General features: G+C 34.9%; 1 protein-coding gene across 1 annotated transcript in view; it reads right to left on the bottom strand.

The window, feature by feature from the left end:
• LOC105225971 (homeotic protein Sex combs reduced) overlaps window positions 1–21,615 on the bottom strand; it is a 41,567-nt gene extending 19,952 nt beyond the window's left edge. The window contains exons 1-2 of the mRNA XM_049457455.1: window positions 20,003–21,615; window positions 16,561–16,746 (exon numbers count right to left, since the gene is read on the bottom strand). Of these exons, the coding sequence (XP_049313412.1) occupies window positions 16,561–16,746; window positions 20,003–21,101 (1,285 nt within the window). The 5' untranslated portion in view covers window positions 21,102–21,615. The remainder of the gene's footprint in view (window positions 1–16,560; window positions 16,747–20,002) is intronic.
• Between the last annotated feature and the right edge of the window lie 4,076 nt (window positions 21,616–25,691).

The raw sequence follows: 25,691 nt of genomic DNA on the forward strand, positions 1-25,691 counted from the left end.
TGAATTATTGCCTAAGAAAAATAATATAAATCTTGAAGAAATTTCTTAGATCAGACTACTATATCATATAGCTGCCATACAAACTGAGCGATCAAAACCAAGTTCTTGTATGAAAAACTTTTGCATTTAGCGAGATATCTTTACAAAATTTGGCAAAACTGTTTCTCATAAGTAATTATATAATCTCCGAAGAAATTGTTCAGATCGAATTACTATAGCGTATAGCTGCCATACAAATTCATCGTTAAAAACCCAGTCTTGGTATGAAAAACCACAAGGTCCAAAGCTCTTTTTAAGCAATAAAAAATTCTAACGATTTTATTTTATTTTTTCATAATATTCTACACCGCCAACTCTCGAACAAAACAAACAAAACAAAAGCCGAGACCCTGTTTGGCCAAGTGTATACTAACAAGTAATAAAAATCTTATAAACAAATCATCAACTTTAAACAATTCGGCTTTGAGGCAGGCAATCAGCCATTAATGTTACATAAAAACACCATTAAAATCTGGCGTTCGTTGCCATTTCCACTTAATTGTCATAATTTTAAAATGGCTGTCTTTCACCTCATTAGCATATCAGACTTGGACTTGCGGCGCTAACAAAATGTGTCTCAACCAGTTTCGTTGTCTTCCAGCACAACACATTGTACCACAACACAGCTTCAAGGCGCTGAGCGCTTGAAAACTTGTTTGCAACTTCATTGTCCGTCCATCGCTGGCGCAGTGTCGCCTCTGTGTGCTCAAGTCTCAACCCTCCAAGAAATTGAGATTTTGGTGACACAAACAAACAATTTCGACGGCTACAAACACCTCAACTCTGTATGTTAGCTGCCGTAGTTCGCCTGACCCGCCACTCCGCGTAAATTAGCAGCTGTGCCAGGCATTTATAAACAATTAATAAATGACAAAACAAACGACAAAGTTTCTACACGCATTGCCTTGTTGCTTGGCTTGCCGACTTGCAACAACAACGGCGGTACATTTGTAGATTTAGACGTGTCTTTTACACCGCCATCCGTTCCGCTTGCGCTCTGTGAAATTTCGCATAATAAAATTTATAATGAAATAATGACTTTGTGAAAATTTCGAAAAGTTTTTAAGTAGCTTGTAAACATGGGCTTTAAAGTGCGCACCGACACGACAATATTGGAAATGTTTTGAAAGTTGAATGCTAAATGGATTGCACGAAATTTTTGGATATATGTTGGAGAGCGATTGGAAAACAGTAATTTATAGTAAGTGTAGTGAATTTTTCGAAAATTATAATGACTTGATCTGGCAAAAGTAGAACATTTGAGGAGGAAGTGTTGAGAAGATTCTATCTCATCCTCTTCCAAACAGCTGAGGTAGCCGGCAACCGTTGTGATGTTCAATCGCATGAGTCCCGACAGCGCGCAGTTAGAACTTCTATAACCAGTGAAAGGTGGATCTTGGTAAAAGTTAAGAGTTCGCAGTTCCCTTGGACGTCCAAAAGTATGATATCCAAAGTGCTTTGCATTGATGAGAGCGAAGAGCTCTCTAGTCTTCTTCCGATGTTTACTAGGTCAGAAGTACCTTGCAATTGCACAGTTTCTGGGTTGATGAACGCCTGCTGAGCTGGTTTGAGGCCCAACAGTTTAGTGGAAGTCTCACAAGAAGTCAACATGCGCTCCTTTGGTTTGTATGGTAGAGAGAATTACGCGTATTTCTTACGACGGTTTCATATTTTACTGCAGCTCACAGTGAAAACCTGTCCAAAACCTTCTATAGTACCATGTTGAGAGCACACATGCTTCCACTTCATATTTTTTCCACTTCATTAAAGCAATAAAGTTTATTATGAGCAATATAGACTTTACCAGCAATTATACCAGAATATAATAAAAAAATGGAAAAAGGTTTAAGTGCGGCTGCACGGAAGTTGAAATACCCTTCATAGGTGCATTTTTTTATATTTAGCATAAAAGATATAAAAAGGTATTAAACTTGATTTTGTTCAAGTAGTTTGTATGGCTGCTATATGCTATAGTGGTCCGATCTGAACAATTTCTTCTGATATTATGCCGTTACTTTGGACAATAAGTCGTGCCAAATTTCGTGATGACATGTTGACAAATAAAAAAGTTTTCCATACAAAGATTTGATTTTGAGCGTTCAGTTTGTATGACAGCTATATGCTATAGTGGTCCGATCTGAATTATTTCTTCAAAGATTGTAGCGATGCTTTGAAAAATAATATGTGTCAAATTTCATGTAGATATATTGCAAAATGAAAAAGTTTTCCATACAAAGACTCGATTTTGAGACTTCAGTTTGTATGACAGCTATATGCTATAGTGATCCGATCTGAACAATTTCTTCTGAGATTGTAACGCAGGCTTGAGAAATAATTCGTGGTTAATTTCGTCAGGATATCTCGTCAAATATAAAAGTTTTCCAAACAAAGGCTTGATTTTGATCAACCAAACTTAATATACCCTAATCAGGGTATGAAGCGTGCGCTGCAGCTACACATATATGATGCCAGTATATAATTACGCAGCAAGAGCTCATTGTATGCGCGGAGGAATGCGATTTAATCCTTTCGCTTACATGTAGCAATCAAAATCCAGCCAAGCGCTGAGCTGAGGTGGAGCCAGACCGCGCAATTAATTAAAATTCCAAAAGGTATACGCGCAAGTAACAATAAAAAACAACAACAAACACACAAAAATCTGCACAGCAAAAAATTCGACCCACATTTGAAAGGGCTCATTAAAATGGTTGGCGCACAAACAAAGACCCAACCTACGAACTTACAAATAAACACACATGCGAGCATAATGCGTTGACTAAGGAGGCTTGAGGGTGCGTATGAGTTATGTAAATGCGATTGAAAAGGTAAAACGACTTAAGTGCGTGCAATAAATGCTTCCAGTTCCTGCTACAGCAACAGTTTTTAAGCGCTTCGCGATTCATAAAGGCATACATACATATATCAAGATATAATTACATAACATATTGAAACGTGTATGTACTATGTATGTATGTATGTATGTATGGATGAGTAGGAAAGGATTCGCCAGCGATTAAAAATATGTTTATAGTAGCTATAAATATTCATATTTAGAGGAAGCTTATGTTTTATCCACATATACCAACTTTATATATATGTATGTACATATCCACATACACTTACACTCAGCATAATGTCAAAGCTAATTGCCGAGCATAATAATGATATTTAGTAAAATGTGCGTCAGCAATGTTTCAATTAAAGAAGGTTAAAGGCGCAGCATCTTAATTATATAGTACACACTACAAAGCAGCAAATGGGCGAAAATTAGACTCATGTGACGTCCAAAGGGTTTATTGCGAAGACATCGTATGTCTAGCATTTAGAAAAACAATTTTTAGTACACGACCATGCCAAAGGATGGACTTAAAGCACGTTCCCAGATAAGCGAGTAAATTACTTTGAGCGTATGAAAGCGAGCATAAGCTCAAAATTTTAGCGTAGCCTGTGGATGCGTATGCTTACGCATTAGGGTGGGTAAAAAAAAAATTAATTATTTTTATGGGTGCATAAGCCTATACATTTGGGTGGATTAAAAAAAACAAATAGATTATTGTTGTGGGTGTATAAGCCTATATATTAGAGTGGGTAAAAAAATAGATTATTTTTAAAATTAATTATTTTTTATTGGTTTATAAGCTTATACATTAGGGTGGTTGAGTCCTTTTTTATGTTGGTACTCTAAAAAATAGGGGTTTTTCATGACTTCTAGTTAGAAATTTCCGTACAGATTATTCCTTTAATTTTTTTTGTAGTATTAAATATAAAAACAATATATTTTTTTTATTTTTTTTTTTAATTTTTATAATATTTTAACTTGAATGCATTTTTCATTCTTCACTTTTTTCTTTAAATTGTGGTTTTTTTTAAGTGGTTTTTAAGAATTTTTTAATTTGTTTTAATTTCGATTTTTTTTATTTCCATTTTTTTTATTTTTTTTTATTTATTTCATGTTTTAAAACATTTTCTAATTTATTTATTTTTTTCATTGGCTTGACTCCATTTTTATTTTTCACTTTTTTCTTTTAAATTTGTAAAATATTTTATTCAATATTTTTTATGTTTTTATATATTTTTTAAGAGCTTTTAAATAAATTATTATTATTATTTTTTATGTTTTAAGAGTTTTTTTTATTTTTTTATGTAGTTGTTTGTAAATATTGTACAATTTTTGATTTCATGTTATACAATTTTTCTAAATTATTTTATTTTTCTTCATTAAAATTTTTTATTTACATTTTATTTTTTATTTTATTTTATTTTTAATATTTTTATAATTTTTTATTTTCTTTTTCATATTTCAAGTTTTTCTTTTAGACTTTATTCTAATTTTTTTATGTTTATATGTATTTTTTATTTTTTTTTTTTTATTTATATCTATTTCTATTTCTTTTATATTTCTTAATTTAATTTAATTTAGTTTTAAAATTTTGTTTTCTATTTATTTCTTTAATAAAATTTTATTATTTTATTTTTTATTTCAATAAGTTTTTGGTTTTCATTTTTAATATTTTTTTATATTTTCTATTTTTTTTATTAAAAATTACTTAAACAATTTTTTGAAATAACACTTTTTATTAAATTTTTGTTTGTTTATGGCGTAAAGGATTTTTTAAGAATTTTTTAAATATTTGTTGTAATTTTAAAAGTTGTAAATTTTTTTATATTAATTTTTTATAACATTTTTATTTATACATAGTTTTTTTAATTTCCATTTTTTTATATTTTTCAATACATCAATTTTTTTCTGACTCACCCTAATATACATACATACATACATAAATATGTATGAACCTTATATTCATACATATGTATGTGTTTATAAATGTGTGCATTCCTTGTCGCTTTTTCAATTATTTGCCTCCCTAACGTGCAGCGCTGCGCTTTCACACACGCCATTCTCTCCGATTGGCCCATTTAATGCGGCATTTGAAAATTTTATTAGGTTTACGTGTTACACTTTCATTATAATTTTCGCAAATTTTATTATCACCAACATGACTAATAAAAAGATAAAAATCATTTCAGCAAACGACATGTGAACATTTTCCACTGCCACTTGCATATGTTCGCTCTTCGTGTTCGCTCATTTGCACGAGGCACTTCAAGCTTATGGTTTATGGTTTATGGCTTATGTTGCTCGGCTGTTTTAACGGTGCATTGCATATCGTAAATGTTTTAAATTTAATTGTGTGAATTGTAAAGGAAACGAGGCGTTCGTGGCTTGCCACATGCGAAGTTTGTTAAATTTTTAATTGGATTGCTTTGAGACTGGAGTAATTGAATTGGTGCTTTTTTGTGGATTAATGAAATAAATGAATTTCTTTATTGTTTACATCTTTTATGGAGCACGCAGGTTAATTGGGCGAGTGGAGGAGAGGGTTGAGTATATTTCAGTGCTACATGCATGTTGCATTTCAACGGTTTTTTGAGTTTATAATTGGATTAAGCGAAAATTTGCTGTATACCTTACGTTAATTGGCGAATAACTCTGAGGAGAAATGTAAAAAAAATTCCAAAAAAAAAAATATTTTCTGGAAAAAAATATTTTACATGAAAAAAATAATTCCGGGAAAAAATTTTAAATGAAAAAATATTTATTTTTTATATTATTTTCATTTATTTAATTTTATAGAATATAATTTTTATGTTTTTTGAAAAAAAAATATTTTCTGAAAAAAATTCAAAAAATTTGAATAAAGTATTTAGAAAGTTGAAAATTTTGAAAAAGAAATTGTTTTTAAACAATTAATAAATTTTAGCAAATTTCTCAATAGATTTTGAATTTTTGAGATTTGGAAAAAATTAAAATTAAAAATTTTGAACAAAGTATTGAGAAAGAAAATTTTCAAAAAAATTTGTTTCAAACAATTTATAAATTTTAGTAAATTTGTCTAAAGTTTAATCTTTTTTAGTAATTTTTTATTAAAAAAAAGATATATATAAATCTAAAATTTATAAAAAAAATTTCGCATAAAAAATTTTTAAAACTCAAATTTTTGGAAAAAAATAATATTAGAAAAATTAAAAAAAAAATGATAAAATATTAAAAAAATGCATTCAATTTAGCTGCTATCGATTGGGCTTTTATTAATTACAGAATGTATAATTTTTCAATAACTCTTTCTTCAAAAAACCTCATTTCAAAAAAATAAACATTTTAGAATTCCGCAAAGCATTTTTTCATATATTGTCGAAATGCCACTGATATTTATTTTTGAGAAAAGGTGGCAACTCCATTTTTTTCAAAAAATATGAAATATTTTTTTATAAATTGTAGGAATTACGCAAAATTATACTAATTTTTGTTTTTGAGAAAAGGTGGCAACTCTATTTTTTCGAAAATTATTAAATAGTTTTGTCTAAAATGTAGGAAATACGCAAAATTAAAAAATAATAATTTTATAAAAATTAACAAGTTATGCTTCTAATAAAAAGGTCTTTTATAAAAAATTTTTGAAATGTAAAAAATTTTATTAACCTTTAAAAGATTATTTTTTAAATTGTTCATTACAAATATTGGTTATAAGTGATATCTAAAAACTATTAATCTTTTATTTAAAGATGGCAACTCCACTTCGAAAAATTGTATTTTCAAATCAAAGCAACAAAATTTGATTTAAAAAGCAAGTATTTTACCAACGTTGACTTTATCGAAGAATATACTTTTCAGCTTACCAAGAACCATAGAGTAGTCTCTCTATGTATGTATGTTTAATAAATTATTGCCTTGTTCAATCATTTTCCATGTTCAATAAAGTCTGTTGAGCTTGTGCCACAGACTTTTGCGGCGGCAGTCATAATCCCCTAGCTGCGTGTCACATTTCAGCGCTTAAACTGATTGAATTGCCAACACAATAATTTAAATATAACTATTTAACTGCGCGTCAATGTGTGTGTGGGTTTATGTTTGTATGTGTGCTATAATTAATTAGCCTGCAATGAAATTTGCAATGCAAACATGCAATTATACGGACAGTTTGGCGTAAAATGCAAATTATCGGCTTGCTTGATGAACACCGCGCACACAGACAGCCGCACGCAGTCAAACACACATACGCACGCATGATAGTTGTTGCTTTTTTCACATTTTCCCCAAGCGCATTGCACTTCATATTTATTGCAAGGCAATTAATTGCATTTTTGCAACGAGATTAAGCAGCACACACACACGCACACATATACAAATATGTATTTCATGCTTCATATAAGTATATGTCTGCGTGCACAGTGGTCAGCACGTGCCGACGCGTGCGCGAAATCCGTACAAGCGTCAGGTCGTCAGGGTGTTAAAAGGCCTCCAATAACCGCGGCGCTATTTATGTTTATATACATGTGTGTCTGTGTGTATGTGTAGGTGTGAAAATATGTATGTGTTTTTATCTGGCTGCCGTTCGTTACAGGTGGGAAAGTCAATCAAAGCGTTGTTGTCCAACAACGAAAGAAATGCAAACAACTCGGCTTAAACAAACAAATATGGCTGTGAAATAATAAACAGTCTTTATTAATATTATTATTATGCGATTTAATTGAATTTTATTATCAGCACTTTTGCGCGAAATCACAAGTAAATAAAACCATAATTATTGCAGTGAAAAGATAAACATTAATGGATTTGCTGCGGTTGCAATTGCAATTAAAACGCCGCCGAAGGATTATTATACGATGCCTGTATACTAGAAACTTTAATAGATAATTAATTTATGATGGGAAAAGGGGTTAATAAATGCGTTAAATAATAGTAGCAAAGTAGAAAAAAGAAAAATATTTATACAAATAATCAGCATGACAAACAGATTTCGACTCATCTCGATTTATACATGAACTTTAGAGCTAGAAGTTTTCGAGATATCGATCTGAAATTTTGCACACGTTCTTACCTTCCTAAGTTGCTACTCATTTGTTGGAATCACCGTTATCGGAGCTTTATTTCATACAGCTGTCATATAAACTGACCGCTGAAAATCAGATCCTTGTAAGAAAATCATTTTTATTTGACTAGATATCTTCACGAAATTTGGCACACTTTAGTCCTAAAAATAACGGTATAATCTCAGAAGAAATGGCTCAGATCGGACAGCTGTCATACAAACTGAACGTTCAAAATCAAGCTTTTGTATGCAAAACTTTTTTATTTGATGAGATATCATCACTGAATTCGGCATATACTATGTACAGGCTGTTAACGGTATAATCTACAAAAAAATATTCGAACGACTAATTTCTATTGTCTATTACAAATTGAATGATTAAAGTAAAGTTCTTGTATGAAATATTTTGTAGTGAAAGGTTAAGAATCTTTTCCTTTTTTCAAATTTTGCGTTTTTTATATATTAAACAAATATTTTTGCATGTTTTCTAAAAAATAATTTTAAATTGTTTTTCTAAAAAATATTTTTGTATTTTTTCTAGAAAAGAATTTTAAATTGTTTTTCTAAAAAATATTTTTTAATTTTTTTCTAAAAAATATTTCAATTTTTTTTCTAAAAAATATTTATTTTTTATTTTTTTCTAAATAATATTTTTGATAGTTTTTTTCTAAATAATATTTTTGATATTTTTTCTAAAAATATTTTTTTTTCAATTATTATTTTGGATATTTTTTCTAATTATTATGAAATCTTTATTTATATTTTTAAATTTTTTTTCTAAAACTAGTTTTTTAATTTTGTTTTCATATTTTAAAATATTTAAAAATTTTTGTTTTAATAATTTTTTTTCAAAAAAATTAAAGCTTTCATTCTTTTTACTCATAAACAACATATTCTCCTATTTTTTCAATATAAAAACACTCGTGCACCATTATTTTACGACAAATTTCGATTGTCTATTACAAAGATTCCAATTACCTTATTCAACAGCTCATAAAGTGTAAGGATATAAAATTTATGATTCCATTTACACGGCAACAGTGCACAATAAAAAAGTGAAGCATAAAAGCAGGCGCGTATAGGCCTACACACGCGTAAGGTACACTAACACGCAAGCAAAAAGAAATCAATAACACACCAACGCTTTGCTGAGGATGCGCATATGCCATAGAAATATATATTAAAAAATATGTTTATATGTATATGTATGTGTATACAAGTATGTCTAACACGTTGAAAAAATAAAGGAAATATTATGTGTCCTTTGCAAAAAAAAAGAACCGTGGCATTGACAAATTGAGCTGGCGCTAAGTCGCCAAACGGCCAAACGCTTCATCAATAGACAGCCACCTATACACTCGCAGCCAACACCGTGGCAAGTGCTGCACTCAATTGTCCTTTGGCGCGAGCTATGTTGCTATATTGGTTTCAGGCGTACGAAGTAACAAAAAAATCAAAATAAACGCTTTAACAAAGCTAATCCGGCGCGAACACAGTGCAGCAAATGAGCGGGGGAAGCGACAAAAGGACAGCGCGCTGTGTAATGCAACGCTTCTCTGTTTTCATCAACATTTTTATTATTTTTTATGAGTGAAAATATTGTTTAGCGACGCACAGCTGAGTCCCAACGCGGTGCTGGAGGCGAACGTGCAGAATATACATACTGACAAGCATATATACATGTATGTGTGTGCGCTTGATTTCGGCTGTGTCCCAACTCCCTCATAAATTATGACAAATATGAAGCGTTTATTTGTGTTTACCGTCTCAGCAGCAGCGCTCAAGCTGAGCTGATGAACTCACACCGTGCACTTGCAGTGTTTGCCGCCTCTTCTCGACTGCGCTGGCGTATATAATGCTCGGCCGCTCGGCTGCGCTGCATCAGTTTCCCGGCTGCGTCAGTTATTCAAACTGTGTCTGTCCGTCTGCTTATTTTGTGTCTCTCATAATCGCTTAAGTCACCCTCACCGCTGTCTCAAATCTACCTCTGCCCGTCCGTCCGTAGTTATTGCACTACTTTTTTCATTTCCGTTTACACGCTTGCAATTTTCCGCCTTTTAATGGGTCTCAAATGTACGTAAATTATTTGAAATATTGTCTTTTTATATTGTAGCTGCACACACACATTCATACGTATGTTTTTGTATCACATTTAAGCGCTTATTATAAATGTGTGCAAACAATGGTGTGGCGCCTGCAGTTATGCCTATCCAGCAAAGCAGAACTAGCAGTATTGCTTTCGGTGGTGGTAAATTAACACTTCGCATCCTGCAGCTGGGACACTCCGCTGGCATATTAGCGAAAATATTAAAAGTACATTTGTTACCTATTGATGATCAAGCATTATGAAGTGCGTATTGCTTTTGCGCGGTGGGAGGGGGTGCTGTATGCAGAGTAAGCGGTCGAGAGGCTGACGACAAAATTGAAAAGAAAAATATAACATAAATACAACTGAAAGTAAGTATAACTAGTAAAAGTATATTAAAAAATATTTTAGGGTTGCCATATAAAAAAGTTCGAAATAAAAAATTTTAAAAATAAAAAATTTTTCAATTTTTAAATTTGTTACTGTTTAAAATTATCTATATGTTTATATTTGGCGAAAGGTATTATGTAAAATTTTATGGAGTTGCCATATGAAAATTTTAGAAAAAATAAAATTTTTATTGATTAAAATTAACGTGTGATCTTCTACTTGGTAAAAAAATATTATATTAATTTACATAAAAAAAATAGTTTAGGGTTGCCATATCAAAATTTTCGAAATAAAAAATTTCAAAGTTTTTAAATTGATCAAAACTATGTACATACATATATGTATGTATGTGCTTCCATGTAGCAAAAATATTATTAAAAATTTTGTAGGGTTGCCATATAAAATTTTTCGGATAGTTAAAAGTTCCGATTATGCTGATAAAAATTAATGTATGTATGTATGTATGTGCTTCTTCTTAGTAAAAAAAATTTTATGTTACTTAAAAAATAATAATATTATAGTGTTGCCACATGAAAAGTTTCAAAAACATAAATTTCGATAGTTGCAACTTTTACTGATAAAAAATCAAAGTATGTGCTTTGACTTGGTAGAAAGTTCTATGGAAATTTGTATAAAAAAATTATGGAGTTGCCAGATAAAAATTTTCGGCACAAAAATATTTCAAGATTCAAAATTTTTTTCTCATTAAAATTGATGTACATATGTATGTATGTACATATGTTCTTCTACTTGGTAAAAAATATTATGTAAAATTTAATAAAAAATATTGTATGATATGAAAATTTTCAAAAAAAAAATTTCAATTTAAGCGAAATTATATTAAATTTTTGAATTTTCTAAGTGTTTCTACTTGGTTAAAAAATTATAGAGTTGCCATTTACAAAATTTCAAGATAAAAGGAATCCAAAATTTTGTATATAAAGTATGGTTTTCCACTCGGTGAACTATAGCAGGTAAAATTAAAAAAAAAAAATGTGTAGAGTTGCCACACAAAAATTTTTCGAATAAAACAAATTTAAAATTTTGGAAATATTTATGAATTAATATTATTGTAAGCACTTCTATTTGTAAATTTTAATAAAAATATTGCAGCGTTGCCATATGGAAATTCTACTCGAAAAAAATATGATATCAATATCAGCGGCATACGCCCGCAACTGAGTAAATATATACATTTGTTATTAAATTCAACACTTTAAGTGCAATTTACGTTTGCGTATATGTATTTCAATTTAAATTGCCGACCTTCACTTTCCACATCATTGCATTTCGGTATTATTTGTCTATGCCTGCCAGCCACACCACATAAAAATAAAAACAAAAAAAAAAAAACAACAAAAATCAAGCAATGTTTTATTTGCTGTTAGAAGATTTTTATCATTGTTTCCACATCATTTTGCAGCAAATCGATTGGGCGACCTACTTTTGGCGCACTTTGCTACTTACAACACTGCAATAAAAACAACAACATGCGAGTGGTGGATGTGTATGAATAAATATGTAAAGAATTTTAGTAACAAACACTTGATTATAGTATATACATACATGTGTATATATGCATGTATGTATATGTGTGTGAATTTCACTCACGCGCCTTTACTCAGGCACTTCTCACTGCTATTTTTCCAACGAAATTTCGCTATTCATGCGCGTCAGCTGTGCGACCACAATTGTTTTCGAAAAATCAAATATGTACATGCGAAATTATATTTTACATATTTCATTTACCGTTGCAAATGGATTTGGCACAACTTATTTTTGCTTTTCGCCAAGCATGGTTTCGTCTTTGCAACTTGTTTTCAGCAGCTTCCAGCTTTTTAATAAACAAAATCAAAAAATAAATACGTAAGGCAAAGGAGCTACGAAAATAGACAGCGCTAAAGCTGGCTGGCAACAACAGCAACAACAATGAAGGGAACTGCTTGCAGCCGCTTATATGAAATTTGTCTGTGATTCGCTTTTACTACTTGTATGTAAGTGTATTTGTGTGTGTATGTATGTAGCTGTAAGTATGTATGAGTGTCTGCAACTATAAAAATGTATTCCTGTATGTATATAAAGTATGTATTTATATATGTATGTATTTAAGTATGTATTTATATATGTATGTATGTATGTATATATGTTTGTATGTATAAATCCTTCTATGTTCATGTGCAACACTTTATTTTCGTTGCCACATCCGTTTTCGTTTTATCGTCACAGTTTACTGTTATTTTCGCATTTTTCATTCGCCAGCCAGACAGACAGTCAGTCCAGCCGTAAGCCGTCGGTTGCGTTGGCAACGCAGACATTTAAAGCAGTGCCTTTGTTGCCGCTTTGCATAAAAAAAGAAAGCAGAAAAGCAAGCACAAAACAATAACAACAACAAGCACTTGGCGTGGCAGCCGTTGCGCCGTTACGTGTAGCGATGAAGTGAAATTTGCTGCCACATTATTATACAGAAGTACATATTTATACATATGTTCTTCCCCACACACAGCAACACGCACACACACTTACACAAATACAAGTTTATACATGTGTTGGCATTTTACTTTCATTGTTGTAGTATTTCCCCCCTTTAACGCTTGCTTTGTATACCCTTAAAGCCCAATTTGCTTGCTCAACAAGGCAGACATTTTCTCTGCATACCTATGCGTAGCCTGCTTTTAGGGGTTGCTGCCACAGTTGCAAACTTTGCAGCTTACAGCTTTGCCTTGCTCGTCCGCCTGTCAGTCAGCAAGTTAGTCCTTCTTATTCTTAATGCCATTTTCGTACAATAAATCCGCAAACGGTACATGCCCTGCTTGCCACTCAGCCACACACACACATGTATGTAGGTGTGTTTATTGTTAGACTTGTAGTAGATGCTACTATTTGTTTGCTGCTGCTGGCATTGTTTATGTGCATGTTGCTTGTCATGTTGTACACGCTGCTAACACACCATCGCATAAACGTTTATCAATTTGTTTAAATGTAAATACATTGCTGTTGACGATGATTGCTTGCTTGCTTGCTTGTATGTGGAGCAACCCCAATGGGGCGTAATGGCGTGCTTAGAGTGTGGATGTGCAGTGGGAGTGGAGGATATGTTTATTTATTTTTATGAAATTTGTTGAAGCTCGCACTTAGTATTTGTCACAGAATTTCAGAAAAGGTAGGCAAAACTTTAATTTAAAAAATGCAAATAGTTTTTCATGCAAGCACTTGATTTTGAGTGGTCGACTTGTATGGCAGCTATGTGCTATAGTTGTTCGATCTGAAAATTTTTTACAGATATTTCAGCGTAGCTTTTGATTAGCATTCATGCCAAATTTCATGAAAATATCTCGTCAAATAAAAAAGTTTCCCATACAAGAACTGGTTTTTGGCCGGTCAGTTTATATGGGAGCTATATGCTATAGTAGTTCGATCTGAAATTTTTTTACAGATATTTCAGCGTTGCTTTTGATAAGAATTCGTGCCAAATTTTATGAAAATATCTCGTCAAATATAAAAGTTTTCCATACAAGAACTTGTTTTTGATCGGTCAGTTTATACGGGAGCTATAAGCTATAGTGATCTGATCTAAACAATTTCTTCGGAGATTATTTTATTGATTTATAGAGTAATCTATGCCAAATTTCATGAATATATCTTGTCTAGTAAAAAAGTTTCCCATACAAGAACTTGTTTTTGACCGGTCAGTTTGTATGGCAGCTATATGCTATAGTGGTCGGATTTAGGAAATTTATTCACAGAACGTATTTTAGCCTTTGGCAATAATCCCTGCCAAATTTCATGAGAATATCTCATCAGATAAAAAAGTTGTCCATAAAGCACCTGATACCGATTGATCAGTTTATATGGCAGCTATATGCTATAGTGTTGCTATATCAGTAAACCCAACATATAAGCTGTGTTTTAGGCAAAAAAGGACGTGTGCAAAATTTCAGATCGATATCCCAAAAACTGTGGCATACAAGCAGATATAGAGACAATTCAGGTATAAACCAGTTAACAAGCAAGTTTGCAGGCATTTCCGTTGACAAATATATGCCACAATTGCAGCGTTGGACTAGTTAATGATGCTTCAATAATGTGAGCGTAAGAAACAGCAAAAACAACAAAAACGCATTTAAAGATAATTAAGGAAAATATGTGTAACAATAACAACAATAATTTTTAAGGCATTGCACAAGACGAATTTTATATGAATATATGACAGTTAATATGTATGTGAGTGTATATACATACATACGCGTAAGTGTGTTATTTCTTGCAGCTACCTGTGCGTGTGTGTGGTTAATGATAGCTGACACACTGCGCTCACAATTGCTGCTGCTAATGATCAACACCTGTCAACAACAGTGAAATTGTATTAATAACCCATATTGTTGTTGTTGTTGCTGCTGTGACTGTTATGCTTCGCACACGCATTCGCCTTGCATTGATTCGTTAATGCGTTGACGAGCTGTGCCTGATACGATGACTGGGCATTTTGGTCTTTTGTCAGCTAAGAAATTTTCAACGCTCTGCATATAAGTCAATAAAATTAATAAATAAAAAACTGAAATAACATTAACAACCGTTGGAGCAGCAGCAATGTGCGTCTGACGCATCTGCTGCATTGTCACAATCATTAAAAACGCAGCAAAAGCACACAAACACACATACACACAAGTAAAACTTGTTGCCCACAACTTAGGCATGCGCGATCACCACAACAACAACAATAACAACATCAGTGGAAGCAGCACGAAATTCTGCAGATCATCAGTGCGCATTTGTTTGCTTTAACGCTGGCAAGATCAACAACAGCAACAGTAACAATAACAACAGCAAGCTGCACTGCAACAACACTTCACTGAGCTGCTTACTGGAGCACTTGCTCCGCCGTGGCGAACTGCAAGCAGTCAACACTTTAACATGATGCGTTCAACATTTGTCAGCTAAGCATTTGTGTTGTTGTTGTTGTTGGCTGCACTTATGCACGATCCGCGTTCAGGCCGATTTCACTTCGGTTTCGCTTGGAGGCATTGACAGGCATATGAAATATTAATTTACTCCTTGCCAACGGAGGCGATCAATGACAAAAGTAAAAATCAAGAACAACAACAATAATACACTGTGAAAATAAATAATAAAAGTAAATCGGTGATGACAACAACACACACTTGTTAATGAACTGTGGGCAGTGAAGCTGTGGTTAGCAACGTCTCAAGTGCAGAAGCGATTTTGAAGTGGCTCTCAGCATTTAGCTCATTAATTTTGTGAGCGATATTTTTGTTGTTTTAATGTCGGAGGTGTTTTGATTGTGTTAGCAGCATATTTTATATTTTGTTGTTTTAGAAATATTTTGAAATTAATTTTTTTTGGACCAATTGTGATGAACTATTTCGAAATTGTTTAATATCAGTGAATGAACATGGTAATTTGCTTGCTATCTTCTCAGCACTATGCATATATAACTACACACGATACTAGTTTATTGACTCCGAGTAAGCAGTTGTGTCCTAATATCTACTAACTCAACAATTTTAGTGCCAAAAATGAAAAGAACGCTGTACGAGTATACGATACTAACTTATCGATTCAGAGTAAGCAATAATGTGCTAATATTTACTTATTAAACAATTTCAATGCCAAAAAGCAAAAGAACACTATAGGTGGCCACGCAGACAGCAACTCGCTTAAACAATATAAACTTGGTTGCTATCAAAAAGCAAAATAACACTATATATGGCTTCTCAGACAACAACTCGCTTATATAGTATAACATTTTGTTCCCAAAAAGCAAAAGAACACTATAGGTGGCTACGCAGACATCGACTCGCTTAAATAATATACAACTTTGCTATCAAAAAGCAAGAGAGCACTAGAGGTGGCTACGCAGCCTTCGACTCGCTTAAATAATATACAACTTTCCTATCAAAAAGCAAAAGAACACTAAAGCAGACGATACAGACATCGACTCGCTTAAATATAAAATTTTGCCACCAAAAAGCAAAAGAACACTAAAGTTGGGTAGGTAGGCATCGAATCGCTTAAATAGTATAAACTTTTGCCATCAAAACGCAAAAGAATACTGTAGTTTTCTGCTCAAGCATCCACTCGCTTAAATATGCGAGTTGAGTGAATACATTTTCGTCTTATTGCATTATTAACGGTTATTAATATTTCCAAACTTACTCGTATTCGACAGCCTCTCACGCCACGCTATTGGATTTGCGACCAAACCTTGCAGACCCGGCCAATACAGATGCGTTCGTTCTACAATATGGCCAGCATGCGTCTTCAAGGGTCCACCTTGACTTTGCGACAAGTATTGGGCCATGCCGGCGGCGGCGGCGGCAATGGAGAAACGCGGTATGCCACCTGAAAGTGAGAAGAGAATGTTAGGTTCTATAAATATGACATTATTTGGATCAAAAGTGAGATGTGTGAGAATTCTGGGTTTAAATTATTATTCCTTCTGGATTCATTTTAATTTAATAATATTTAATAAATGGAATTTCTTAATAAATACAGAGTCTTCCAGCTATTAATTAATAAATATATCAGATATTTGTGCGGTTTAGAATCTTTGAGACCACTGTCGGTTCAGACTGAAAATCCCGACCTCAATATCTCCAAGTTCAAAATTAACGTTTTCTTTTCATACATATGACCTATATTATATAATTGTATTATTTGATAAATAGGGATAAATAATGTATTATTTCGCGTCGATATCCTTTCTGCCATCGGCCGCGCTTCGTTAAATTAACCCCGATCGGTCCAAAACCGGGGTACTCATAGTTCTCATCAATTATCAATATGTATAATGTCGCCTTCAAAGTAATCCCCACCCGATGTAATATACTTATGCCAACGATTTTTCCAGTCTTCGAAACCGTTCTCACAATCACTTTTTGAGATGGCCTACAGCTCCTTCAGCGAACTTTGTTTTATCTCTTAATCGGAACTGAAAACGGGTTCTACGGAGGACCATTTCTGTTTGGGGAACAAAAATACATAACACGAAGGCAAATCTAGTGAATACGGTGGTTAATCGATTGTATGCATAGCCATTTTGAACCAAAGAGGTCTGTTTAAGGTACTAATTTTGCAAAAAATTCAGCTTTATCGGGATGGATCGAGCAAGAACGCGTTTCATACCCAAAATATCTACCAAAATCATACGAACGAACTTGCGAGAGATATTACATAAGTTCTCTTGCCATCTCTCTAACACTTGCCTGATGATTTTCAAGCATTATGTCCTTCACTTTTTTATATATTTTCATCAGTTGAAGAGGTCGGAAGTCTTTTGAGGTATTATTTGTAATTTGGGAGCTTGCCAATATGTTTGTATTTTAGTTGAGTTCATAAATACAAAAATAATCCTATAACACGCCGTCTCGGTCCTTCGGGTTTTTCAGTTTTTTTTTTATAACAGTTTCATGAAATCAAGTTTGACAGAGATACCAGAGCTGGTTTCGTCTTTTATACAGTTTTTTCTCTCGTTTCTCACTTGCATAGATTTTGTGTTGCAGGTTATATTAACTTTGTCAAGAAGTTTGTTACACTCAGAAGGAAACGTGGGAGATGGACAGTGAACTAGTCCCTCAGTGTTTTAAGCTATTACGGAAACGTCGGAGACCTTATAAAATAGTTTAACAGATGACCAGCCTGACGAGCGTTGAAGTAATGCCTCAGTTTTTGAGCTATCGCTCTGAAATTTTGCTTACATCATAATCTCTTCATGAGCAAGTTCGTTTGTCGAAAGCGCTGATATCGGACTACTATAACATATAGCTGCCATACAAACTGAACTATCAAAATCGAGTCCTGGTATGGAAAACATCCTTGTTTGATAAGGTATCTGCACATAATTCGGCATGAATACTTCTCAAATACCTCCCTATAATATCGGAAGAAATTGTTCAGATCATAATACTATAACATATAGCTGTCATACAAACTGAACAATCACTACCATCTCTTTGTATAGAGAACTCTTTTGTTTGACAAGTTATCTTGACGAAATTTAACACGAACTATTTTTTGATGCAAAAATACAATCTCAGAGAAAATTGTTCAGATCGGATGTCTATAGCATATAGCTGCCATACAAACTGACTAATCACGCTAAAGTTCTTGTATGGAAAACTTCTTTATTTGTTGAGATATCTTCACGAAATTTTACGCAGATTATTATTTTGAACCATGCTACAATTTTCGAAGAAATTATTTAGATCGGACCACTACAGCATATAGCTGTCATACAAATTGAGCGATCAAAATTAGGCTATTAGCATCAATGATACAAATACTTATATAAAATTGTATATAATGAACATGTTGCTTTTTATATAGTATATATCTATGTGTACATATATACATCCACGAATATTTGTACATATATATACACATATATATGTATTTAAGCCCATGTTAGTTAACACCTTGATGTAATCGATTTGATCTGCTCCGCTTCGTCTCATTTCGCTTTTGTTGTAATTTAATTTGTTGTCATTTATTTAATTAGTTATGAGTTGTAATCAAAATAATATTGAAAATATGCTGAACGCACTGTCATGCAGCAGCCGTCGCACGCATACAATAAAAACAATTTGTCACCCGCCTGCGAGCGCCCTTCTGCTTCTTCGGCGCTGTCGCTCAATAACTCCACTTAATTAAGCTACAATAATTTAGTGTATGAAACGAACTAGTTGGACAATTCCAAATGCGACAACAATAAATATTAGATAATAAGTCGTGAAAAAATTTAATGACTTCGATTTGTTGTTGTACAATTCGAAAAAGTATTAAATAATTTAAGCTGGCAACACAAATGCTGGTAATTGAACGTTTAAAATGATTGCTCATGACATATTTGGGTAGAGAGATTTTCATGTATTTTTTGGAAGTATTATTGCTGAGTGAAACCGGATTTGAGCAAGAGCGTCGCGGTGAGCAATTCAAAATTCGTATATTTTCGTCTTTGTAGAAATATTCCGGAGCTTGGGTAAACTAAAATTGTTAGAAAGATGGTTTGACTAAGTATTAGATCAGTTAAGATGAGATGAGATTAGATGAGATGAGTTGAGATGATATGAGATGAGTTGGTAGAGGCTCAAGCGCTGTTTCAAATCCTATGTCGGAAATATTGGCTTCAGAAACAGTCACTCCAACAAGCTAAAGGTCTAAACTTAAGTTCAACAGTATCTGCAATGACAATTCGGTTTTGAGACCCTTACTAATATAAATATTCGGAACTTGGGTATTGAGATGAGATGAGATGAGATGAGATGAGATGAGATGAGATGAGATGAGATGGGATGAGATGAGATGAGATGAGATGAGTTGAGATGAGATCAAATCAGATGAGGTGAGATGAGCTGAGCTGCTGGCGTCTAAAGCACTGTTTTATATTTAAACCCGGAAATATGGACTTCGGAAGCCCTTACTCAAACGCTGCAAAGGCCTCACTTAAAAAAATATTTGAGAACCTGGAAAAACACACTCAAACCATCTAAAGGTCTAAACCGCAGGCTTTCTGTATAGTATTGTAGCTATACGAACAATTTTGGGAACCCCAAGCTCTAAGGTCTCTAGACCAAGCATTAATGTCTTTAGTTGGACTCACCTCCCGTTAAAGCACTTAGACCCGCCGATGTAACCGGCGGCGGTTTCGACAATATCGTATCGATGCCGTGCGGATTAGCCGCACCTTGTGTATGTGTTGTTGTTGTGGTCGTCATGGAACCGGATATACCGCTGCCCACGACACCAGCGCGACCATCACCAATCAAGTGCTGCGTCTGCTGATTATTCGCATAGCCGTTCATCATGCTCGACGCACCGCCGCCAGTCTTCATTTCGGTCATTGAGTGTAGCGCCGCCAGCGGTGGCCCCAGAAAGCTCAATGGCAATTTATGTTCCAACATATTGTTATTGTTATTGTGATGCACACCCAACGAGTGCATACCGCTTATGTTGTTATTATTGTTATTATTATTGTTGTTGTGATGCGCTTGCAATGCATTGGCATATTTGGCGCGATTAGCGGAGAGATTCTCCGGACTGTAGTCCGGCGGTGGCGGACTCGACTCGCTATTATTGCCCGCCTCATCGCCAGCACTGCCGCTACGCTGACTCACCGGATACGATTTGGAGCTATCCACACCGGGGCTGGAGTTATTGTCATAGCGATTACGTTGATGCAGCGAGTTGGCGCAATTATCGGGCGATTCGGATTGCAGGCGGGACGATGAAGTGACGGAGGAGTGATCAGCACCGACGCCACCAACGCTACCCGCCGACAGTAAAGGCGGCGGTGTGGAGGAATCCTCAGCCGAACGCGTCGACTTTGTGCCGCTGGTCTCATGGCTGTGTGAGTGCAGTTGCTTTGACGGCGCTTTCAGCAGCATAAGTGGGCTGGCAAGATTATTATTGTTGGCGGCATAGGCGGCCGCAGCTGCCGCATTATGATAGTCAAGCAAATGATCGCGACTCGCTGCGGCAGCGGCCAAATTCTGATAGTCATGGTGCGCAGCTGCTGCAGCGGCAGCCGCTTCGGCGAAACCGTTCGTCAAGCCGGCGGCATTTGGTAGGTGATGATGCAAGGCGGCCGCGCCAGTTGGTGGACTGCGACTGGCCATGGACGCCATGGCCATGGCCGACGGCGAACTGCTTTGGCTCGTGGCAAAGCTGTGATGGCGCATATAGGGGTTTATGAGATCCATGTTGTCTGTGTTTGTTGTTGGTAGCTGCAATTGCTGTTGTTCACTGCCGTGGCCGCCACTACTGTACGTGGGCAGGCAGTAGTCGTGTGATGAGTTGCTTGTGCTCTCACTTGCGCCGGCAAAGCTGTTGAGACGTTGATAGAAAGCGGCCGCGCTGTTGGGAAATCCGGCGGCACCAGCGATCGCTGTGGCGGCTAAATTGAAAGCGGAGTGCTCGGAAAGCTGGAAATGCTTTTGCGGCAGCAGCGGGTGATGGCTGTGTTGTGTTGCGTCGTTGTGGTTGCCGTTGTAGGCATGTAGCGTGGGCGGTAGCGGCTGCACGGCGGTTATGTGTGCAACGGCGGTTGCGGCATGCGGACTCTCAGGGCCCGCGGGCGTCGTTGGCAAATAAGGGCTACCCAGTGTGGATGTTGGGCGCCAGTTGGTGAGGTGTATTTAATTTAGTACTTTTCTGGGACTTTTTTTGGGGTTTTTTTCGAGTTTCCGTAACACTTTGCACTTTTTCACTTTTCCAGTGGAAATTCACTTAATTATTTAAATTTTTTTTCAGTGTAAAATAAAAATAGACAACTTATTCAAAGCTAATACCACTTTTTGTAAGAAAGTAATATTTTTTAGAAAAACAATTTTGATTTTGAATATTTTTTCTTTAATTTAAAAAATTCACGACGGCTACTCAATATCTACTGAATTACTATATAGCCAGTTGAGCTCGCAGTCAGTTTGCTAGTTTCGACTAAATTTCTACAAACAATTTTGCTTTTCATTTATTTTTAAAATTTTTTCAAAATTTTTTTTTCAAACAGTTGAATTTTTAAAATTTTTTTTCTCAAAAAGTTAAAAATTTTTCCGCAATTTCACTTTACTTTTGCTTAAAAACCACTTAACACTTGACGTGCTTTCATTCGTTCGATAACGCCGTTATGCGCACTCAACCGACGTTGTGCGACTATTTCTTTTCCAATACAAGCGTTATTCAAAATCCGTTTTTTGATTTGATATTTTCAAATAATAATTATGATTTGAGCGATTTCCTTCAGACTGGCGTGCGCGTTACCATTTACCGTCCGTTTGATTAGGCCTAAGACTACAGAATGATTTCCAAATTGACTACCGTCGTTGTGTCGACTCTGCTTGTCCGTCCGCTGTAGCGGTGTTCGTGTTCGCAACGGCAGCTCACACGGCAAGCAATAACAAAGAGACCAATAAGCCAAAAAGTGCTCAGCAAGAAATTGGAATCCCAGCACAGCAGCAATGAAACAACAACAGCACTAACACTAACACACTCACACAGAGACGTTGAAGCGTTTTGTTTCCTCAAATCCGCTTTGCCTACACCTCCGTTTCCGCTCTGCTGCTTGCCAACCAACATTTCTGCTGCATTGACTCATAGTTCAGCGTATACTTGTTAGTGTTGTTGTTGTTATTAATGCTAACATTGTTGTTGTTGAGTGTGAGTGTGTAACAATTAAGTCCGAAATGTGTGAGCGCGAGTGAGAGCGCAACAAACTGCTTGACTCTTCGACATTATTGTTGTTGCTCTTGTTGTTATTGTTGTTGCTCTTATTGCTATAGTTGTTTTTCTTGTTATTGTTGTTACTCTCGTTGTTATCTTTGTTTCACTTGTTGTTATTGTTGTTGCTCTTCTTATTATTGTTGCTACTGTTTTTGTATTTGTTGCTGTTGAGTGCAGCTAATACAGTTTACCACTCATACACATCCTCTTGCTGCTGTTGTTGTTTTTGTTGCTGCTTTTATTGTTCATTTTACTCATGCTGAAGGGTTGTTCGTCGTTTATTACGACTTTGGCCGGTGGAGGCTTGCCGCACACTCGCTTTTCAATGTAGTTCGAGTAAGTAAATCAGTGGAGAAATCAGTGTTTGAAAATCACTATCAACAGCAACAGCAACAACAACAGTAACAATAAACAGCCAAGCAACGAGTTGGCTGGCTGGGTTGGAATTATATGGAATTGGCACAAAACGAATGGGAATTTTATTATGTACGTCATTAAAATACACTATTTCGGATTGGAGGAGCAAGCAGCCGAGCGGAATGTATGTATGACGGCCGGGCAGACGGATGTAAGGGGGGTTTATAAACGTATTATATGAATGTCGCGAACTGAAAGTGTTGGACAGTGTGTTTTCAATGTGAAAAAGTAGAGATTGTTGAAGTGAATATGAAAATTTTGCGGGAAAAGTTATCCCAAAAAGATCATTGGAGTTAACGAAACGTCATACAAAAGCATAAAAATATTACTAATTGGATTTTGCGTTCCAGGGATCATGTTTTCCAAAGAAGTTAAGTTAGATATCAGAGTTGATCCCACTATTACCCGGTTTTTCTTTCCAAGGGTCATATTTCCCAAATTAGGTTAGGTTAGATGGTAGAGTTGATCCCACTTTTATCTGGTTTTCGTTCTCCAGAGATGAAATTTTCCAAAGTTAGGTTAGGTTACATAGTAGAGCTGATCCCTCTGTTATCCGGTTTTTGCTCTCCAGGAATCATGTTTTCTAAATCAGTTAGTCTTTTATTGCTTTATTGTAGTTATTAACTCCCTTAGTATGGATTATCAGATCCTCATATATATCGACAAAGTGTTAATAGCATCATACATATTTTTCTAAGTTAGGTTACGTTAGATGGTAGAGTTGATCATATCGACGGATCTCACCTAAACAGCTGCGTACGTTGGTTCTTTGTAATACTTAAAAACTTCTAAAAATGGATTGCCAGATTTTATAGATCGACTAAGCGTTATTAGGACCATGTTTTCATAAGTTAGGTTAGGTTAGATGGTAGAGTTGATAATATCGATGGATCCAACTTGGTCTTTTGTGATACTTAAAAACTCCTGGATCATTAGATCCTCATAGATCGACAAGGGTTATTAGGATCATATTTGCCTAAGTGAGGTTAGGTCGAGCAAAGCATTATAAGGATCATGTTCTTCTAAGTTTGGTTAGGTTAGTAGGTAGAGTTGATATTATCGACGGATTTCACTTAGACAACTGGGTCTCTTGTGATTCATAAACTAAACGTTGCTGGGATCATGCTAGGTTAGGTTAGACAACTGGGAGCTTTGGTACCTGGTGATTCATAAAAACTCCTAAAAATTTATCATCAGATTCTCATAGATGGACGTATCGTTTTGAGCTCACCAAGAATTTGAACAGGCGCTTAATAACGATCTTAGCTACTGTTGTCCCTACTGAGATATTTCAATCGCAGACTGGCAAAAGTCGAGAAATAGAGGAGAAAGTGATGTCACCTCGCCTTCTTCATGCAGCTTCAGCGAAAAGAGTCCAGAGTCCCCACAAATACGGAGAAATTGACTTTGCTATGAGCCAGTAGTTCGGAGGACCAAAATCTCGCTACCGCATAAGTTCTAGTGGTTGAATATTTTTATATTTAGAAATACGCCAAAAAATATCAAAAATTATGAAAAAGTAAAAAAAAGTATGAGAAGCTTACAGACTTGAACGGGCAAAACTTATTGAGTGCCTCTTTGTCACAATACGCCCACGGTGCCTACATACAAATGTGCTTATGAACCTACAAAGCACACACTAAAGCAAACGGCTTAAATGAAGTGCCCCAAATGGTTTGTGGTGCGAGTAGGAGCATATCACCGAAATAGTTGCTGTTTTGCCTGCTAATGTGGCAACGATGAGCGCAAGCGGCAAGCGTATGCGAAGCAAGCCGGGCGTGCGTGTGTGTGCGAGCGAGAGCGAATGTGTGTTTATTTGTTTAAAATGTAATAAATATTAAGTGAATTGTGCAATTTTTTCACAACGCAGCTAAATGGCGAGCAGCAGCCATAAAAAAGCGGCGAAAAAAATCAATTTGCTTGGTTTTTAATGAAGTTGATATAAACGAGTTGTATTGTTTGCATGTTTTTTGTTGTTGATGTTGTTTTTATTGTTGTTGCGCACTATTGAAATTTTATAGTGTTGCATTACGAATGATTAACAATTATTGTGTACACATAAATATTTACGCAGGTAAATATTGAGGTAAATAATAAATTAAATAAAGAGAAATTGTGGAACGCGGAAAAGAGCAGGGAATATGGTGACAATAAGCTTACGTATAAAAATTAATAACAAAACATAATTTTTTTTAAATATTTTTTTAGAAACAAGCAAGCAACGGAGTACATGCAGTAATTTGCGATCATTTTCATTTCTTGTACTATACACATTCTTTTATATACCCACTTTTTTCATGTTTGTGCGTGTTGCAACTTGTTTATGAGTTCATTATAACAATAATAATTATTACATTATTTTTACCCATTTGGCGCATGCAGACACGAACGCACAATAAAAGCACAAAATAATCGACCAAGCGCTCCTACACGTCGCTTGTAATGCATGCGCATACACGCACAAACATGTTCGTGCATTTGCGTGTATATGGCTTCGCCCTGTCCGAAGCTCAATGCTGGCACAGCGCGGCACGACACGGCACGGCATGGTGTGACTCTCCATTTATTAATAAACTACATACAAAAATTTTAATTTACTCAACCAAAAAACATCAACAGGCATTGCACACACACTAACGCACGCGCATACTCACACA

This window comes from Bactrocera dorsalis, chromosome 5 (genome assembly GCF_023373825.1).
Source record: "Bactrocera dorsalis isolate Fly_Bdor chromosome 5, ASM2337382v1, whole genome shotgun sequence".
In the NCBI taxonomy this organism is placed as follows: Eukaryota; Metazoa; Arthropoda; class Insecta; order Diptera; family Tephritidae; genus Bactrocera; species Bactrocera dorsalis.